Source organism: Nannospalax galili, unplaced genomic scaffold, assembly GCF_000622305.1.
Source record: "Nannospalax galili isolate Female #2095 unplaced genomic scaffold, S.galili_v1.0 scaffold312, whole genome shotgun sequence".
Lineage (NCBI taxonomy): Eukaryota > Metazoa > Chordata > Mammalia > Rodentia > Spalacidae > Nannospalax > Nannospalax galili.
Window position 1 is genome coordinate 2567729 of NW_008335967.1, and position 21585 is coordinate 2589313.

At 39.6% G+C, this 21585-nt stretch overlaps 1 protein-coding gene across 1 annotated transcript in view; it reads right to left on the reverse strand.

Moving 5' to 3' along the window:
- The window catches only part of Prkar2b (protein kinase cAMP-dependent type II regulatory subunit beta), a 101180-nt gene extending 79601 nt beyond the window's left edge, over positions 1–21579 (reverse strand). Inside the window, exon 1 of the mRNA XM_008830727.3 lies at positions 21161–21579. Within this exon, the coding sequence (XP_008828949.1) occupies positions 21161–21467 (307 nt within the window). The 5' untranslated portion in view covers positions 21468–21579. The remainder of the gene's footprint in view (positions 1–21160) is intronic.
- Between the last annotated feature and the right edge of the window lie 6 nt (positions 21580–21585).

Below are 21585 nucleotides of genomic sequence, written 5' to 3' on the forward strand. Positions count from 1 at the left end.
CTTCTTTCAGTAGGTTTTATGAAGTAAGAACCACATCTTTGAGAGTGCCTATTAACAATAAACTCCTAGCCAACTGCAAGAGACTGATGCTTACCTGCTGTGAACTAAGAATACTATTTTAAAAATATAAAGTGAACAGCAATACAGATTCTCAAAAGATAATTAGCAGGAGCTGGATAGATGGCTCAGCAGATAAAAGCATTTGTTGTACAAGCATAAGGACCTGGGTTCAAATCTCCAACACCCAGCAGCACTTGAGGAAACAAAGACAGGAAGATTGCGGGCACTTGCTAGCTACCAGCCTGGATCTAGGTCAATGAGAGTCCCTGTCTCAAAATAAGAAGGGAGAACGTAATAGAGCAGGACCCCCATCCTTCTCCAGCCTCTGCACACACTTCCACATGCATATATACCACACATACAAAATTAACAAATGAAGATACTTAAAATGTAACAAAATGAGTTTTCTAGTCTTGGTTTCCACCTTTAGATCTTCTTATAATTCTTGGGGGGGAGTGAGAGTGAGAGCAAGAGCGAGAGAGAGAGAATGAACACAGAGCTGTCTATATGTTTGCTTTCTTCCAAATGTTATTCCCTTATAGCACCATGAGGTGTGCTGTCCTATGTGTATCTTTAAGTATGAGTAACAGAGATTCCTCCACTGCCAACTGCATCCGTAGACTGGCTTTAGCGCCCAGTATATCCTTAGGAGTGAAATTCTTACCCCTCATCCCTGCCACTAGGTAAACTGAAGGAACACCTTCATTGCCAGCATGGGGAACAGCCTGCCATACCTAGTGTCAACAGAAACTGCTCTCGTTATACCAAAAGCTCACCTGGCATATAAAAGGTGTTGAGTTTAACATCCACAAGATGGATCAATAAACTCAAAAGTACACAAAGGAAGTCCTGCTCCCACTTACTTTATGGCCAGATCAAGTACGGATACAGGAATTGTGATAGTCTCCACCCGAAGGACTTAACCAAGTCTCATATTTCCAAATGCAATAGCTTCAAGGGCTTATCTAATTCAGAAAAAAAAAAAAAAATAGGTGACAGAAATTCAGTGAAGGCTGAAAAGCAAGATAGTTCATAAAAATAAAAGCAGTCAACTAAAAGCAAGAAACAATGAGTCCAGTCTTCCAAAGGGAAGCCAAGGTAACAGAAGTGGACGGGCACTGCATTTCTGAGCATACTGCCATGGGACACTCCAAGATAAACAAATATCTCTGAGTTGTGATCTGGGGTCATGAGCATCCTCTCTCTCTCTCTCTCTCTCTCTCTCTCTCTCTCTCTCTCTCCCCCCCACACACACAAAAGACATTAAGGATATTAAACCATCCTGTCTATACTGGAGATACATTCATTAAATGGGTCTTTTGCAGAAAATTGCTCATATGCCTTGAAGTAAGATACACACTATAATCTTAAATTAGCATCCTTATTCTCCTATTAGTTGCTTTTTCTAGAAATAAATACTTTTTATATATCTTAGCTGCTTAAATAAAAGACCAAAAATACTGTAAATTGAAACCATGTAAGCTAATTATTTTTGACAGTAAATACTCAGCTCAGAATAAATTAATTTCTTGTGCCTATGTTTTGAAAATAAATAAGGCTTACCCTTGATCCAAGGAAAAATTAGCTTTTTATAAAGATCAACAGCAAACAAACAAACAACAACAAAAGTTCTGAAATACTTTGCCAATTAACACATACGTGTTCAATTTCTGGTCCTGAAAAATACCATTTATTTTCTATACTTTTGCTAAAGGATGATGATTCTTGACCAGTTTTATAAACACTTGGAAATACTCATGACAGTCCTGCCAAGTCTGGGCGCTTTACGGAAGCTGTATTCCAGACTCTCGGTACTTGAGCATCTGAGAGCTGGGCTCTAGGTGCAACAGGGACACCAGGGCAGAATCACAGTGTGAGGGTAATCTAACTGGCTTGGTCTTAAGGAGACACAGTTTATAAACCACACATCTCAACGTACTTCTTAGCCATGAGGACGAGTGTGTTCTCCCGCTCCCTCTCACCCTCCCCCTCCCCTCCCCCTCCCCCTCTCTCTGACACAACAAGGGATCAGGTATCCATTTTACCAGCTCACATGAACCACAGTGGAAGTGGGGCAGGTGAGATCAAGTACAGGTACTTCAGCTTTTAGAACATGCCAATTTGAATGATCAATAAAAAGATGCAAAATTTTGTTCTACTTATAAACTAATGCCTCAAAATAAAACTGATATTTTAAATATCAGGGTAGTAAGCAACAAACTAGGAAAAACACTTTTTTTAATAAATGAACATGATTCTCTACTTTATAATTCATGAGGACCTTGCCAACAATGCTCTCTTACATACAGAAAAAAATATAATTTCAGCTAAGAAAGTCCCAACATGGCTAACCTTATAGAACTATAGAGGTGAGGCCATGGCAAATGCCAAGTAAAAAGGTTCCCAAACTCTTTCCAGATCTTAGATACTCTCTACTCTGGAAAAGAACACTGACAAACCTAGAAAAATTCAATCTCTGATTCTCCATGTTCTAAACCCTCTTTGAAAGCTCAGATACAGCAGGCACAATCAGGTCAGGTCAACATGCAAAGGCCAGATTTACAGAGAGCAGCATTCTGTGTGCGATGGTGAATAAACCAGTCCAGACAAATAATGTCAGAAGAGCCAAAAGCTTTGGAGTTCAAATTGCTACATGTTGACAAAGTCACCAAAGGCAATTGAGAAAAATATAAAAGCACTGAAATGAAGAACAACTGGGCAAACAATTAGATGTGCTAATGCCCTACTCCTAAAAGTAATCACAGTAAATGCCCATAGTCAAAGCATCCCCTGGATCTTCACAAAATGAAGATCCTGCCACAGAAGCCTTCCTCCAACATACCATGCGCAGTAGCCCCTTTAATCACTCCATCATACTGTCCCATTTTACCCACTCCAAAGCAATCAGCTATCTAAATGTATCTGGTATTTTATGTTTATTATCTGCTTTCTCCCACACTGAAGACAGCATCATTACTGCTCCCAGTACTATAATATACATATTAGGGTCGGCAAATGCTGAACGAACTGTGCTGATGAGGTTGCCATGACAGGCACTCCCTGGTACTGGAAGGTCATTTAGACAAATGTAGGTGACATTTACAAAGCATTAAGATGGTGAAAATCATAAAACACAGTATTGGTTGCAAGCATCCAATAGATTAAAAACAATAGAAAGTAACTACCCTTTAACTTTTTCCCTTCAAATACCAAAAAAACCAATCTCATTTAAGCCCCATTACTGTAAAAATGGAACCTCGATTTTAGTCTCCAACACAATGAAAGATTTTACAAGAGAACCATCATAATGGTATTTCTCAATTAAAGTGCAGAAAGCAGGATCCAACAGCGTCCTTGTTTCTAATTGTTTTGTTCTCCTTTAATTCAGGCAAAATTAACACTCAATGAAATGTACAATTAAGTGAGCTCTGACAAATGTACCAAGCCATGTAAGCAGCATCCCAATGCAGATATAAAAGCTTTTCAACACAGGGAAGTTACTAGGACTCCTGTTATAGTGAATTCCCACTACCCCATGGAGGAAATTTCAAGGAGTCCTGTTATAGTGAGCTCCCACCACCCCATGGGGGAAATTTCTAGGAGTCCTGTTATAGTGAGTTCCCACTACCCCATGGGAATTACCGTCACAATGTCTGCCTTAACAGTCTCACTTCACCTTCTTTTACTTCGTGTAGATGTCAGATTCATTCTTATTGCTGAAAGCATCAGCAGTTCATTCACTCTTACTATCCACTATGAGGATACCTCAATTTATTTTTTCATTGATGGACATGTGAATTGTTTCCAGTTCAAATAATGTTTCCATAAATACTCTTACACGAAACATTTATAAGTATGACTATATCTCTTGAAGAAACACCTAGGTGTGGGAATGTTGGGTCACAGTGGACAAATGTGTGTAATGAACATGAAGTTTTTCTAAGTCTAGCACTGTATGCTCTCATAGGCTACAAAGATGGGTTCCAGTTGCTCCACATCATGTGTTCAATGATGTCTCCCTATGGTTTCAATGTTCATTTCCCCAAATAACTAAAAATGCTGAGCTCCATTTTCCATGCCTGTCAGCCACTTACCTGTCTTATCCATTGACATGCCCCATGATTTTTGCGGTTTGACTAGGACCTTATTATTGAGTTTTAATCATTAAATCCCACTAACAATAACTTAGACTATGTAGCAGGAAAAAAAATCCCAGATATAAAAACAAAAATGACAAGATATTTATGAAGAAAACTAATACAAGACAGGAAAACACTTTATGAGGGAAAAGGTGACAAAATATAATTGAAGAATCTAAAAGGAAGAGACAGATGTAGCATGTTCATGGAGAGAAGACTCAAAATAATAAAATCTGTCCTCTCCACATTCATTATTCAATGCAATGCCAATAAAACACCCAGTAAAGATTTCCTATAAAATTAGGGTTTATTTTAAAATTAGAACAATAAAAGCCTACAACTACTTAATGTAAGCTGGAAAGAAAAATGGTGGGAATTACCATAACACATATCAAAATCGTTAAAATTCATACTAATTAAGAGAAAGCGGTATGGATGAAAAGATAGGTAAATCAATAGAACAGAATAGACACTTTAAGTGCAATCACATATGGAAACCTTAAATTTAAAAACTCATGGGAACGCCGGGCATGGTGGTGCATGCCTTTAATTCCAGCACTCAGGAGACAGAGGCAGGCGGATCTCTGTGAGTTCAAGGCCAGCCTGCTCTACATAGTGAGTTCCAGGACAGCCAGGCACAGTGATGATGGATGCCTGTAGTCTCATCTACTTGGGAAGCTGAGGCAGGAGGATGGCTTGAGCTCAGGAGTCCAAGACTAGCCTAGGCAAAATAGGGAGGCCTTGTCTCAAAATAACAATAATAAAGACAAAAAGTTATATCTTGGGCTGGTGAGATGGCTCAGTGGGTAAGGGTGATTGCCACTGAGTCTGTGAGTCTGATGACCCAGGACCCACATGGTGGAAGGAGAGAACTGATTCCTGTCAATTGTCCACTGACCACAAAGGAACTGTGGCATATACACATGCAAACACACACACACACACACACACACACACACACACACGCATGCGCACACACACACACGCACACACACACTACATAAACTACAATAAAATTACTGTGTATTTCATATTTGCAAAAATAAATCAGATGGATTAAAGCTTCAAGTAGGAAAACGAAGGCTTAAACATTTACAAGAGACTATCTTTTTAAATTTTCTAATTTATTTTTACTTTGTATATGAGTGTTTTATGTACATGTATGTAAGTGCACCCATGTCATGCAATGTCCCTGGAGTCCAGAAGAGGGTGTCGGGTCCCCTGGAACTGGAGTTACAGATAGTTTTAGCTACCATGTGGGTGCTAGAAACTGAACCTGAGTCCTCTGGAAGAGTAGCCAGTGCTCTTAGCCAGTGAGTCCTCTCTCCAGCCCCAGAAACTATCTTTTTAATATGGAAGAGAAATAGGTTTCTTAAATAAGAAACAAAAAATGTAAGTAAAATGGATAGGATTCATGTTAGTTTTATTAAGATCAAGAAATTCTGTTCAGCCAATGTTAGTATAAACATGAAAAAATAAAAAAGAAGAAAACAGAAGAGAAAGCAGAGTTACTATCAAAAAAACAAGATGAGCCAAAGACGAAAGGAAGACTTGTTCAGTGCATATAACCAATAAAATTACTACTCAGACAAACTAGGTAAGAAATTCAGTAAATAATAATAAAAGTTTTCTCAGAGAAGATGAACTATAAAGAGATTCAATAAACAAGAAAAGATTCTCAACACTACTAGTGATAAGGGAAAAACAGGTTCAGCTCACGGTGAGACCCTACCTACTATCCATACTACTGGTTGAATTTGTTAAAATCTGACACCACCATTAGCTTGAATGTAAACAAACTGCAATGCTTCTGCAGAGCAAAGACAGCAATATGAGGTGAAGTCAGAGTTGCACACGCACAACCCATGTTCCCCTGCTCAGGTACAGAACCTAGAGCGGCAGCCGCCAGAGCATTTTGATCTTAAAATTCTTTACCACTCAAAAATTAACTGCTTATCTAGATTATATCCAACAGTATTTATCATACTAAAAGTTAAAACTGATAAATACTTAACATATTAAAACTAGCAATAAAAATTGCATGTCATAAATAACATGCTTTAGCAGGAAATAATTATATTTTACAAAAGAAGCAAATTATTTAGAATGACTTTATTTTACATTTTTCTGCATTTAGTATGACAGATAGGTTCTGCATTCATTCACCGCAATATCATACAGTATGTGCCCTCAGGAGAATCCCAATACGTACTTTTAAGAGGATAAGAGAAACCTAAGACATATTATTATAACTGTGCTGGTCAGTTTTTGTCAATTTGACACAACCTAGAGACCCTGAAAAGAGGGGACCTCAGTTGAGGACTATCCTCCACCAGCCTGGCCTGTGGTCATGTCTATGAGGCATTTTCTTAATAATTGATGCAGGAGGGCCCAGCCCACTGTGGGCAGTGCCATTCGTGGGCAGCAGGGCCAAGTCAGGGGAAGCAAGCCAGTAAGCAGCATTCCTCAGCGTACTGCTTCAGTTCCTGTCTCCAAGTTCCTACCTTGAATTCCTGCCCTGGCTTCCCTTGATGATGGACTGCAACTTATAAGCTGAAATAAGCCCTTTCCTCACCCAAGTTGCCTTTGGGCATGGTGTTTATCACAGCAACAGAAACTAAACTAGAACAATGATGATGTGATTTTTATCCTATGACCCCCTTGAAAAGGTCTGGGGATGGAAGACAAATAGTCCCACAGGGATCTCCAGATCATACTGAAAACAATCTTCAAAAGCTCACACACTCACTTAACAAGCGCACACGCACACATACACGTACACAAACACACACACAATCTACTACAGCACTGTAAGAAATTGTCAACAACTAAAATATTTACCAAAGAATTTACAGTGTTTATTTACACAAGATTATACTACATCACAATTTAAAATAAAGTACAGCTATGAGAATCAATGTAACATCTCAAATACTGCTCTCAACGAGAAGCTGAAGTATAATTTATATAAAACAAACTTTTCCAAGTGTACAGTTTATATAACCTTGGACTATATTAAAATAGCACTGCTTCTAACTAACAGATAAATGCCTAGGTACTACCAGTATAAGCAACATAGAGGAGATACCAAATGCTATACTGTGGTATGCTTCTAAAACAAAAAACCTAAAAGGTACAAAACTATTCAAAACTGTTAGAGCTAGAGGATGGCTTGTGATGTCAGTCTGTTTCTCTTTGTATACTGGAAGTCTCTCATAATCTAAAACAGAGGAAAAAAATAATTTTCTTTTCTACTTTCTTTCATTAAGATATTACCAAACCTACCAAATTAGTTCATGTTGTTTTTCATAAAATATCCTTCTTAGAAATGAGTTTTTGCTAAAATTCAATACTAAAATACTTGTTGAATTCTTTTTCAAAAATTATAAAGTAACTATTAAAATATTATGAACTGATAGCTCTGATATTTCTTAGTTGGTAACCTACTGTTTGACAACCAATTTTTTATTGAATTTTTGTAATTTTCATACAATATAGTTTTTTGGTACTTAGATCTCCTCCCATCTCCACAGCCCCGCCCCCCCCCAATTTAATGTACTCTTTTATATATATAATATGGCCTATAGAGTCCAATTTGTATCCCCAAATGCCCTTCAGTGTGGGTCCATCCACTGGGCCCACCAAGAGTCCAAGCCCTGTAAGACACTGTTGCCCTCCCAGCAGCCATCAATTGCCAAAAGTTCCTTAGGTTGAGTTAGTATTTCTTACCTACTTCTCCATATCTATGCTGGAATTTTAAGACAATCAAATTTTAAAAATCAAAGATCTGTGAACAACTTGATATGAATGAGAGCAAAGATCCAGAAGGACTTTTATCCCCTTCTAGAACTATAGTAAGAAATTAGCAATTTGTATTTGAACAACTATAAAATTATGGGTTTTAGGAATAAACCACAAAGGAACATAAAACTCAGGGAAGTACAAATTTGTCCTGAGATGAGCTTACTTTTACAAATATCATGACTGAAGAAATGGCAGCAAGCTGTCAATACAGCGCAAATAATTTTTCCTTTTAATTTATATTTCACGCTTTTACTATAAGCATCTGTCTCAAATAAAACACCATTTTCAGTACTCCTACCTACTCTGTCCTAAGCTGTTTTAAAATGACTTGCTAAAACTTAAATAAGACCATAAATTTGCACATTTTTATAAATACAAACTCATTCTACTAATTTAACCTGTTCCCCAAAGGAGAGGATACTGTAAAAATAAAGCTTTACCCCAAGGCTCTTTTGCTGTTTGTTTATTTGGTTGTCTGTTTTTTAAATATTTTATTTATTTATTTTTTTTTCATGTGTATGTGCGTATTGCCTGCATGTAGGTTAAGTGGACCTGTGTCATGCAGTGCCCACAGAAGACCAAAGAGAAGAGGCTTCGGATCCTCTGTGACTGGAGTTTCGGACAGTTGTTAGCTACCGTGCGGGTGCTGGGATTCGAACCCGGGTCTTCTGCAAGAGCAGTCAGTGTTCTTAAGTGCTAAGCCATCTCTCCAGCCCCAACTGGTTGGTTGGTTTTTTTGAAGTTACATTATTTATTTCAATTTCAAATGTAATTAAAGGAGGGCTCAAGCTTTAAGAAACAGGGTGTGGGTTTGAAACAGCTCAAAAATGTAAAGATTTGACTTTTACATTTTCATTAATGGCTTTGGGGGGGGGGGATCCCTACTACTTCTGCACTGCTTTGAGAGAAATCTGATTTCCAATCTTTTTCTTTCATTCTCTTTGGAGATAAGGTCTCACACAGCTGCAGCTGAGGATAACTTTGAACTTCAGATCCTCCTGCCTCTATCTCCCAAGTACTGGGATTACAGGCTTGAGCAACTATGTTTTTCTGTGGTGCTGGGGGTCAAACCCAGGGTTTTTTGCATGCAAGGTAAGCACTCTATCAAATGATCTGAACCACAAGCCCCTTCATTTAAAGCCTTCTTCATTTAAAAATATTACATTTTCATTGACTTCTAAAACTTGTTTGCTTTTTAATTTTTATTTATTAGAAAACGCATAAATGATGTGTTTGTCAAGCTTTTTTTTTTTTTTTTTTTTTTTTTTTTTTTTGGTCTTTTTGAGACAGGGTCTCCCTGTAGCCCCAGCTGTCCTGGAACTCACTATGTAGATCAGGCTGGCCTCGAACTCACAAAGATCCGCCTGCCCCTGCCTCCCAAGTGCTGGGATTAAAGGCGTGTGCCACCACACCTGGCCTGTCAAGCACTTTTAGCTCATTTAATTCTTAGGAAACCTTCTGAGATAGATATTATTACTCCTATTTAGTGAACGAGGAAAATGAGGCACAGATCAGATAGCAAATTGGTCAAGGTCCCAGGCCATAAATGGTACAGCCAGGATTCAAACTCAGAATCCATGCCTTAGTGAAGTTATATTTTTAAAGTTTGTTCTGTTTCAATTAAAAAACAATTGTGCAGGAGTCATGCAGTCAAGGTAAGCAGGTAGCCAGTTGGCAGGTTGGCAAATGATGAGGAAAGAGGTGACAGTGGACAAAGCAGATTAGGGGCAACAGACCCATTTCAGATTCAGCACAAGGTTCCTTAGAGCACAAACAGTGGCATACAGCATGAGGGGTTCGGGCCAGGCCAACATGTTCCTCAACTGTCACCCTGAATGTGAAATCTTTGCAGGCAAGACAAGACTGGATACCTGTTGTTTTCTCTATCTTTTAGAGCAATCAAAGGTGAGGCCCAACAATAAAATAGCTTCATTTTTAATATAATGAAGTCTAAACCTATGAGACTGATCTGAAGACAGATTAAAGCTTTTATATTTCACAAAAATATTTTAAATGCTTTAATGTAAAGGATTATTCGAAGGCTAGCATTAGGTATATTTATTACATATCTAAGAAAGTTTCATCCCTTTTATATTTACATATACTTCCTATTAGGCATTTAATATTCCTTAATTTTTGCTTTAAAAAACTATTTGAGCACATACCACTGGCAAAGTGTAACCCACAGAAAAGTAGTATATCCCTAGCCCTCCTACAGCCTAAAACTGCAAGCAAAGCTCTCTTGTGATTGAGTATGCCTTCATCTTGAGTACCCACACTATCAGTGACAACAAGGAAACTTGGAAAAACTGGTGAGATACAAACTACCCCGAGAAAAAAAAAAGGGATATGACACAAATACGAATGAAGGGGGGGTGGCAGTCAAGACACAGAAAGGGAAGCAGGCCTTCAGGGGCAAGGAAACCACTTAGATGAAAATATTTGGCTACATCAATTTGTAACCATGTCATAGGCCTCTTTAAATTGCATTTTCAGCTGGGCATGGTGGCGCACACCTTTAATCCCAGCAGGGGCAGAGGCAGGCAGACCTCTGTGAGTTCAAGGCTAGCCTGATCTCCACAGCAAGTTCCAGGTCAGCTGGGGCTACAGGGAGACCCTGTCTCAAAAAAGAAAAATAAATAAATTGTATTTTCATAACAATTTAATGCATATTTAAAAAGAACCACTGGGGGTTAGAGAGATAGCTCAATGGTTAAGAGCACTGGTTGTTCTTGCAGAAGACCCGGGTTTGAATTCAAGCACCCACATGTTAGCTAACAGCCATTCATAACTCCAGTTCCAGGGGATCAGACACCTTCGTCTGACCTCCACAAGCATTGCAGGACATGGGTACACTTATACTTACACACATGCTGGTATAACATTCATACACATAAAAATAAAATAATAAAAAAACTGCCTTTCTTTCCTACATGATTATACTTAAAATTAATCTTAATAGAAATATAGGCTTTTTAAAAATTTATATTTATTATTTTTATTTTTTTATGTGTATGAATGTATTGCCTGCATTTATGTAAGTGCACCTGTGTCACGCAGTGCTCACTGAAGTCAGAAGAGGGCCTCAAATCCCCTGGAACTGAAGTTATGGATGGTTTTTAACTGCCATGTGGGTGCTGGGAACTGAACCTGGGTCCTCTGCAAGAGCAGCCAATGCTCTTAACCGCTGAGCCATCTCTCTAACCCCTCAAAAAAATTTTTTAAAGCAGATGGTGAAGTCCCCGGCCTAACAAATATCCTCAGGGGTGTCCTTCCTGAGATTTTCTAAGAAGCTGCATTTCTTTTAAAGTTTCATTTTTTTCCCCAGTTTTAACTGAATTCCTGTAATTTAGTGATCCTTAATTAAACACTTGTAACAGGATTCTCTTTCCCTGTGCAAAATGTTTACACAGTACTGAGGAGTCACGGCACAGTTCAAGGTACAGACAGGAATACAGATTTAGAAGACAAGCCTTTCACACAGAATGATTTTTATGTCCTTTTTCAGAAGAGAAAATTTCTCTATAATCCCCCAAACTTCTGTGCATGTGCACACACAACTAGTGTCCTGGTTTTCTGTGGGTCCTCAGGGTTGAGTGCTTAAATCTGGACACCAAAGTGGAACACAGCTCTTAGGCTGACAGAGTTCCAAGTTAAGCTGTGGTTGGTGTTTACAGCTGTGTTCTCTGAAGGGGAGTCTATGCACCCTGAGGCAGTGTGTAAGGCAGTCCTTTGAGGCATAGGGGTAAAAAAAGAGAGCAGTCTACAAAAACTTCCTTTCAAAATGCATACTGTTAAGAAGCGGTCTCATATACACAATAGATTAATGTACATGTATACAATTTGTAAACACATACAAAATATATTTGAGGAATATACACTCAAATATATTTTACTAACGAGTTTTGCAAAATAAACAGCATGTAAGTGTTATAAAATATTTTACTGCATTTCTGAAGTACATGAAATGCTAATCTGGGTGAGACAGAGTAAGTACATTGTAAGAACAGAGAATTCAAGGGGAGGCTGGACTGCATGTTTTTAGAGGAAATCATAGGCATGTCATTTCTTGATTCGCTCTTCTCATGCATGTTACTGCCCTGAGTACCAAAAAGGACACAACTGCACATCATGTGAAGGAGCCAGGTCCTTGCAACCCCAACACCACCTCTTACCCAGAGGAAGATGATGAAGTGACATATCTATGATAGGCCTTGTCCAGCCCTCGGGATATAAGGAACCCTATATGCTGAGAATAATTCATAAAAGGACACCATTTAACAATCATTAGTTTTCTTTAACAGTGGGAATGAAAGGGCTGACTCATATTTTAACTCAACATGACCTTTAGAAAAGATGCTTCTGGGGTCTACTGGCATTTAACCAAATGGAAGCTTTTTTTCTGAAAGAAAAATCCCCTCAACAGCACTCCCATGAACTATTTTGTCTTGGAACAGCTAATGTAAATTAAACAATGTCAGTCCCAAGCCAAACGGATACAGCAATAACTGTATACAGTGTATCTTGGCTTCACTTTTATGTGGAACGTGTTTATATTTTGACCTTTTGTCTTTTTTTTCAATTAAGAAAAATTTTAAAACAGCAGCAACTGGAATGACTCTTAGTTTCCAAACATATTAAGCCACACATGACAGAACCTACTGCTAAAACAGTTATAAATGTTACACCAACTGTGTTTACATTTCTGATTTTTTTTAGATTGTTTTGTTTTCATTTAAACCTCGACCTGAAACTTTTCGCTTAAATTCTTTCCACAAATTAGTTACATAATGGAACACTCGAGTCATTTTTAATTTCTAAGACACAAAATTTGCTCACATCATAAAATAATGATCACAGGGCTGTAGAGATGGCTCAGCAGTTAAGAGCACTGGCTGCTCTTGCAGAGGACCGGGTTCAATTCCCAACACCCACACGGTGGCTAACAACTTTCAATAACTCTAGTTCCAGGGAACTCAAATGCCCTCTTCTGACCTCCAAGGGCACTGCACAACATGGGTGCACTTACATACATACAGGTAGTATACTCATACATATAAAATAAAAATAATAAAGAAAATATTTTTAAAAATAATAAAATAATGATCCCATCATGATGAGGTTTTACAGTGGGGTTTTGTCCTGACAACTAGACAGTACAGACACAACTACGAAAGACCAGAATAGGACCAAACTCAGAAAAATCACTGCACTCATTTCTTTTCCATTGTGTCTTAAGAAGCTGGTGTAAAAACAGTCTTCTATAAGGCTTCTTTACAATTAAAATCAGTCAAAGTGCAAAAATCCTGGAAATTCTAAGGTTAACATACACTCCTTTTCTTTAACTTGTATTTTTAAACTATATATAGCACCTCAAAGGAAGACAAAGTATTTGTAATTTAGAAGTTACTAAAAATAGCACACAAAATAGTGATAGTTTTATGAACGAGGCCAAATTTAAAAGTCCCAGACCCACTATACTCAGATAAGGAACTTCTGTCTCCCATTGGCTTCATCTACTAAATAAAATAAATTATATGTGACATCTATAGGCCGTCCCGAAACAAAGAGTTGCTTCATAAATTTAGAGTAAAGGTAAGAGAACAATAGAGTCATTTTTCTGGAGAGGGGAGGGAAGAAAGGGATTTGGGTCTCAGCAAACATCTGTGAGCAAGCCTGGCACCCTGCCTTCCTCTTCCACGCCCTTCCCCCTCCTAACGGGTGGCTGCCCTGGAACTGTGACTCTGGACACCTGAGGGAAATTTTGTAGCCAATCACTTTAATCTCCCGTGCCCAATCCCCCCTCACTAAAATGTTCCATCAATCCCCAGCCTCCACTATGGGTCTCCTCAACTGCTACTACTGCTGATAAATGACTTTCTTAAGGTATCATAAATAAACACCTAACTGACAGATTCAGTGGTCTCCTGTTGGTATTTGCAAAGCTGAAAAAAGAAACATGCTTTTTTAAAACAGGGCTACTAACAAAATCCTGACAGCTAGAAATTTACTGGAGTCCATGGAGTGAGGTTCGTAACAATAAACAACCATTCAACATTTACTCTGCTCCCCTAAGACAGGAGCATCTGCCTGTGCAGGCTCAGTGGAAAGCTTGTAGCTGTCTTGAACTGAAGCAACAGCTAGACAGCTCCATTTTTAACACAGGTAGGACAATGAAAGCATCTTGGGCTTCCCTTTTGTTTAGGGCCCTCCCTCCAAAGTTACTCAGGAAGCCTTCACATGCCCCAGTCCCAGCTCTTCACTTCTTCCCTTTCTGTCTCTCTCAGCAATGCCCCCCCCCAGCCCCCAAGCTTGCTTGTCTCCCACTTTTTTGCCTCCCTTTTCCCAATACAAAAATAATAGGAGGGTAAAAGAAGAGAGGAGAATACTTCAAGTTCTTGGTGACCCAATTTTGACCCATAAAAACAATCCACTTAATACTACTACTGAAATGAATCCTGTTTTTTAGCTGTTCTACTTTGAAAATCACAAATCTCTAAATACCACTACATGATTACACTAGTAAACTGAAATAATGGTTTCAATATTTTAGTGATTGTCGTGAATGATGTAATCCATTTCAGAAGGACTTTAAGCTATCATGTAAATGTCTAATGGCCAAGGATGATACAGTCTGGTTAACTACAAAAATACTGGAGCTCTTAGCTACAAATTACAGGTTGAAAGGATGTGGAATTTATGACTATGCAATATAACTTCACATTAAATCCTAAGGAGAGTTGTTCTGTGAGCAAATCTCTTCCTTCAGTTTTCCAGAAAGTACAAATACCATACGAGATTGCCTTCCATAAAACACAGTAAAAGTGCTACTCTTCTTGTACTTCTTCAGGAGTTCATATCAGTTAAACCATCTGTTTAACCTATAATCAGTGCTTGCTATATACACTGCCCTAATGACCTCACAAATATTAACTCACTTATCCACGTAACAACCCTAAGAGGTTGGGATTATCAAGACAATAACATGCCAACGTGCTTATTAGCATAGTGCTTCATACATGAATGTATGAATTTAAAGTTAATCCAAAACAAACTTTTATGAATGCTTTCAAACTGATTAAATGTATCTTAAAGATTTAAATGTATTAAAAGGCTCTTCTAATTTTCATGTCAACTGTTCAAAATAATTGTAAATGTCAAATATAAATGTCTTTAGTCATATGTTGGTGGGCACATACTGTAAGAGGCAAGAGCTGATAACTGGCTGATTTGTCTCTTAATTTCCACTGGCCATATGGAGAAAGCAGGTTCTTAGTAAAGGACATACGGAACCAGGCATGGTGATACATGGCTATAATCCCAACACTTGGGAGACAGAGAAAGAGATGGGAGGATCTCAAGGCCAGTTTGATTTACACAGAAAGCTCCAGGCCAGCCAGGGCTAGAGGGTAAGACTTTAATCTCAAAAAAAAAAAAAAAACAAACAAAAAAAAACACTAATCAATCTTAATTAAGGTATATATGGATATGAATTTGAGCCAAATAATGGTCCAACAGTCATTCTTTAAAGCAATGCCCACTCAGTGTTAGGCCATGAACTCAACCAGTGGACAAGCAAGCAAACTGAGCACATTCTTGCAAAGTCAGCCACTGCCCTTTCTTGTTTTTGTCATCTCATTTAAGGGAAGTCAGATGAACCATTTTGGACAGGCTTCTGACTTTTTGAAAATTCTATGTATGCATGTGTATATGTGGGAGTATGCACATGTGAGTGTAGGTGCTCATGGAGGTCAGTACATGGTGTGAGATTCCCTCAAACCAGAGTTACAGGTGGTTGTGAGCTGCCCAACATGGGTGCTAGGATCCAAACTGGAGTCCTCTATAAAAGCAGTTATAAGTTCTTAACTGCTGAGCCATCTCTCCAGCCCCAGGTCTCTGACTTCTAAGCAAGTTAGAATGACACTTAGTCCTTTATCTGTATCAGAGGTGAAGAACATTTGTTCAGAATGCATAAGAAAATTTCTTATGACACACTGTTATTCTTTGCTGATCTCCTTTAACATTTCTCATGATAAATAACCTTATTCACTTAATCCACTACCATGACCACAAGAGCTAATGTTCCCATTTTGCATGATCTTAAAGATATAAAGAGCTCTACCCTTCATTGCTAAACTAGTTGCTACTGATAGATTCAGGGAGAGGGAGAGGCAATGCCTTCAGTGGTGTACCCACTGGTAACCCCACCAGGTTCCAGTGGACAGTTCCAATCCAATGCTCACACAGATGAACCTCGTTAAAGCAAATGGATCACGAAACAAAAGCAGAAGTCATGAATGTGAGAAAGAGACAGGGAGGAGGGGGATAGGGATGGGAAGGAGGTAAGAGTGGGTGGAGAGAATAATCAGAAGGCATTATATACATATATGAAATTGTCAAAGAACTTAATTTTTAAAAAAGACAAAATGATTTATCTTGCAAATTCTCCACATTCCCTTTAAGCCATAAACATCAAAGATAGGTAAGATTTGCTAACAAAGATTTCACTTTAGAGTTGAAAGGATTAAGTCACAGTTGTTAATGTGGCAAACTTTTTTTTTTTTTTTTGAGACAGGGTCTTACCGGAGCCCCAGTTGACCTGGAACTCACTATGTAGACCAGGATGGCCTCAGTCTTGAAGAGATCCACTTGCCTTTGCCTTCCGAAAGCTGGGATTAAAGGTGTGTGCCACCATACCTGGTTAGTGCTGTATTTTTGATTTGTCTATTTTGAATTTTAGATATCTTTCCCTCTAACATAGAAGACCAGCTCTTCTATATATTACTCAATTTTCCCCCAAATTGACTGTTCTGCAGGTGATCCTTTGTAACTTATATTGCTTACAATTTAGCAATTCATCAGGGTAATCTGAATTATACTGACTTTATTTTTAATCACTTGAGAAATTTCTGAGCAACACAAGATCTGACAATGAGACCTATATAAAACAATTTATTGCCACAGGTTTTACTCAAATTTTAAAGTGATTTAATTCTTTGGTCTTCTGCAAACCCTTTAGTAAGTTCTAGCTTTAGGGCTACTACCCTTACATAAGAGACAGGCATCTTGTCAAGCTTTCTTTGCTTTCTATAGGATGACGATGAGGCAGGCACAGCAGCAGATGCCAATCAAGTCTCCACTATTGCTTCTCTCCAGCCTTTTGAGTTTTCCCAGAGACAGTCACCATAAGCTACCAACATTCTATGACCTAAGTTCGACTAAAACCCAGAATCAAGTGATAGCAAAGTAATAAGAACTGATTAAGATGAGACAGGAAAGCTAACAGCAAAGGAAGGGATCCACTGGCAAGGCACATCCACTGTCACCCATTTGGCACCATCTACAGCCATATCACTGGACTCCTGGACAAGACTATACTTTTCAAGATGATTCCAAGTGCCTGGTTTTCTAATTAAACCAGCATATTATGAGGTCAAAGTAGCAGGCTTGATCTTTGTAAGAGATCAATAGGAACCAGTTTCATGGTCAAAAACGTGTCTTTTAAGCCCAAGGTGTTCTAATACTAAATTCACTTATTCTAAATTCACTTATTCACTTATACTAAAGTGGTTCATGAGAGAAGACATGAACCAATAATGCAAACCCATTATCAGTACTGGAAATTACCTGGGAAACTTGACTCAGCCTATCGAACAAGTTTTACTTAAAAATGCTCTGATGAGCTAGGCCTCAAGGTCAAACAGACATAAAAAACCTGGTTCTGTTACTTTATGAGTTCTGCATATGACCTTGAACAAGTTAATGTCCACAGCCTTAGAGAAAATATATTAAGAGTCTCAAGGAACTGAGTTTGGCATATAGGGGCTAGCACAAGTTAACCTAGCCCTAGCTTCTTCTGGAAAGAAACCTGGTAGACAACAGTACAGGGATGGAGGCAGGACCACCTGTGTGTCTGTCCCAGATTTGCAGCACACCAACTATGAAAAAAGGAGTGACAGCCCCATTATTAGCATGGAGTTGGGAGAATGATCTGAAGCATTTAGGCAGGACTAAACCACAGCAAATGTCAACAAATGGCAGTTCTCTCTAACCCACAACAGGATGAGGAGATGCATTATGGTCATTACTATCTATTGGCCAATGTCTTTCAAAGTACAGTCAAGAGGGTATCAAAAGGACCTGAGATGTCTGTTGGCCAGAAAAGGAAAAACTATGTCCCACCTATTCAAAAAAGCTCTCTAATAATAGTAGCAAGCAATGTTCTTTTCTGAATCAAAGTTCACAATGCATGGGAAAATTTAAAAGTAATTTGTTCTGTAGACCCTGTCCTGTGACAAAGTAAATGGCTTCTCTTCCAACACTTATTCTCTGTTATGCCAAGAGAACCACCCAGTAACTGGTGGGGTTTCTTTGCACTCTCCTGGATACAGATACTACCTCAATAGGTCTGTGCCTTTTAGGTCAATTCCTCTATGTTCTTTCCATCCAATGCTACTATGTAGTCCTTTTAAAAATATTTTTATTTTTTTATGTGTATAATGTATTGTCTGCATGTTTGTAAGTGCACCCATGTTGTGCATGCAATGCCCACAGAGGTCAGAAGAGAGCATCTGATTCCCCTGGAACTGGAGTTACAGATGGTTGTTATCTGCCATGTGGGTGCAGGCAATTGAACCTGGGTCCTCTGCAAGAGCAGCCAGTGCTCTTAACAGCTGAGTCATCTCTCCAGCCTCCTATGTTGCCCTTTTTGATCCCCCTTTGTACAGGGTTGGGTAAATTATGGTCTTGAACAAATTTAACCTCCAGTGAGGGTATTCAGTTAGAGGGCTCTTTTTAAAAATGTGATCCAGGGGCCAGGCATGGTGGCACATGCCTTTAGTCTCAGCACTTGGGAGGCAAAGGCAGGCAGATCTCTGTGAGTTCGAATCCATCCTTGTCTACATAATGAGTTCCAGGTCAGCTGGAGCTACAAGGAGACCTTGTCTCAAAAAAAAAAAAAAAAAAAAAAAAAGTGATCCAGATGAAATAATGACCACAAAATCTAAAATATTTACTATCTGGCCCTTCACAAAAAAGTTTGCCAATCACTTTATTGCCTGCAATTGTTTTTAAACTGATTTTCAACACAATTAACTTCTAAGAGAGCAAGAAAGTTGGTTTGAAAATATCAAAAACCACTGTCCCCGGTAGAAGAACTATTAATTGCCGAAGTTTTGGTTATGCATATGCACATATGTCTGCTGGATAGTTATCAAACTGTATTTGGGTGCAGTCAAAAAGTTTTAAAATTCTTGGGGGTATGGGGTAGGGAATAAACAGTGTAACTAAGTATTTATTACAACAAAATTTTTAATTTTTACAGTAAGGCTGCCTTGAAGAATACAAAGCTTCACAAAATACCCCTACTGCTTGCTTACAAAGCCCTTTGTTGCAAAATAAAAATTTTTATTTCTTCTGTACAGGACATGCATTGTGGCAAGGAGAAAGTGAAATCCATGCAAAGCTCTTCAAAAGCATTATGCAAATAGAATGTTTTAGCTGTATTAATACTACAAAGAACATATTGGTTCTTTAACAAGTCCTTGGTTCCTTGTTTCCTCCAATCTAGGACACAAGTCCTTTTTTCCTTTGTGTATGTGCATGCCTGCATGTGCATCCCTGTGTCTGCATGTCATGTAATCCCCATGTCAACATGTCTGTATGTGCATGTGTGTGTGTACAGCATGTGTGTGCTGTAGGTAAATGCCACTGTCTTTTCTATACCGTCTATTATTGGCTTTTCCACCTCATCTGTGTTTTCTATTGCTCCTTTCTAGTAGGAAAAGCATTTCATTGATTTTTTTTGGTGAGAAAGAACAAAACTATGATTATCCTAGAAAGCACCAAAAAATCCTAAATTAAAATTTAAATAACATCCTTCCATATTACCTTCATAGAGCATTAACTTCCTGGGCTTCTGGTATTATTTTAGAGAAGCCAAAAATACATTAATTTTATAACCCATTCAACATGTAATTCTGCAAAGAATTGGAAGATCTTCCTAGGGAAGGGACACAGGAAATAAAATGACACTTAAATGCTTTCATTATATGAAACAGATTGTGAACACACAAACCACCAGCAGCATAAATAAATAAAAGCCTGTGCAACTGCTGCATGCGGACTTGCCTTACACCACAAAGGCAAACACTTGCACATTTGCACACCGTGGCATTTTAGTATGGGATGCTGGAAAAAAAAGGGGGGGGTGGCCACATTGTATAAATACAAGAGACTGTAAACATGCGTGTGTATCTGGTGTGTTAGGGAAAGACGCTTGTAAGCAGAAGGGGTGGGACTTGCCAAAAGCAGCTATTTGAGAAAATTCCTTTTTCTCCCCCATTCATTCTTTCTCGCTTCAGTGTCTGGCACAGACCTTACAAATACTCACTGGCTTTTCATTCTAAAGACAACCGACATGCTTTTAGAACTTCCTACGGCGTATTTCCCCCTACATACTTAAAAAAAAAAAAATCACGAAATTATTCAATATATGCTTTATATTTTTTTTAAGGAAAGAAAATCATTGGCCCATTTCCCCATTCCAAAAACCCCTTAGGTTGCAGGCTAGATATGGTCCTTTGTTATGCGTTCCATAATATCACCACCTCATGGTACCGGTAAATTGGAAAACAGTTAATTATCCCTTTTCCAAGAATGTCACAGCTATTATCATTGATTTTGTCGACCCCAGGGAGTCCGATTTCACACTCCTCTGAGTCTACCGTCCTAACAGCAGTAAAGCCAATCAAACTCAACACTTTGCCTTTTCTCTCAGAACACTCCATTAATAAATTTAAGGGTTGCAAAGAGGACGCCCAGCGGGCCGGTTTCCTTCACGCACAAAGGTACTCTCGGAGCCTGAAATAGCTCCAACCACAAGAAAGTTGTCCTTCCAGCAAGATGCCCACCCCAAAGTGGCCCAGGAAGAGAGGGGCAGAGGGGCGGCGGGAGCGCAAGCCCTCCGCTCTCCACCTCCGGAGCAGGGGAGGACAGTGAAGGCATGACAGGAGAGCGGAGTAGGGAGGTGGGCGAGTGGGAGCGACAGAAATGGATGCTGAGCGGGTGGGCGGGATGGGAGGGTGGGGGAGCGCCGGGAAGCTGGGGAGCGCGGCGTGGGGTTCAAGAGCCAGGCGGGCGCGGCGGCGGGTTCTCACCGTTGAACGCCCCGGAGTCCCCGGCCTCCTCCTCCTCCTCCTCGCCGTTCTCGGAGTCGGAGCGCATGGGCTCCTCCGCGAAGTTGACCCCCTTGCTGGGGGTGCCGCCCCCGGCCGCGACGCCCGCGTCCCCCAAGGTCCTGCCTTCATGGCCGAAGCGCGTAGCGCCCTTGCGCTCGTTCTCCTGCTGCAGCCGCGTGAAGTGCTGCAGCGCGAACTCCAGCAGGTCGGCGGGCTGGTGCCTCAGCACCTCCACCGTGAAGCCCTGCAGCAGCTCCGTGAGCCCGGGCGGAATTTCGATGCTCATCCTGCCTCAGCGCCGGGGCGCCACCCTCGCCCCCTGTCCGCGGTCGGGCCTGAGGCTCCGCGGCCCCCGAGCGAGCGCGCACGGCGCTACCGGCTGCGAGCGCGGCGCTCTGGGCCCG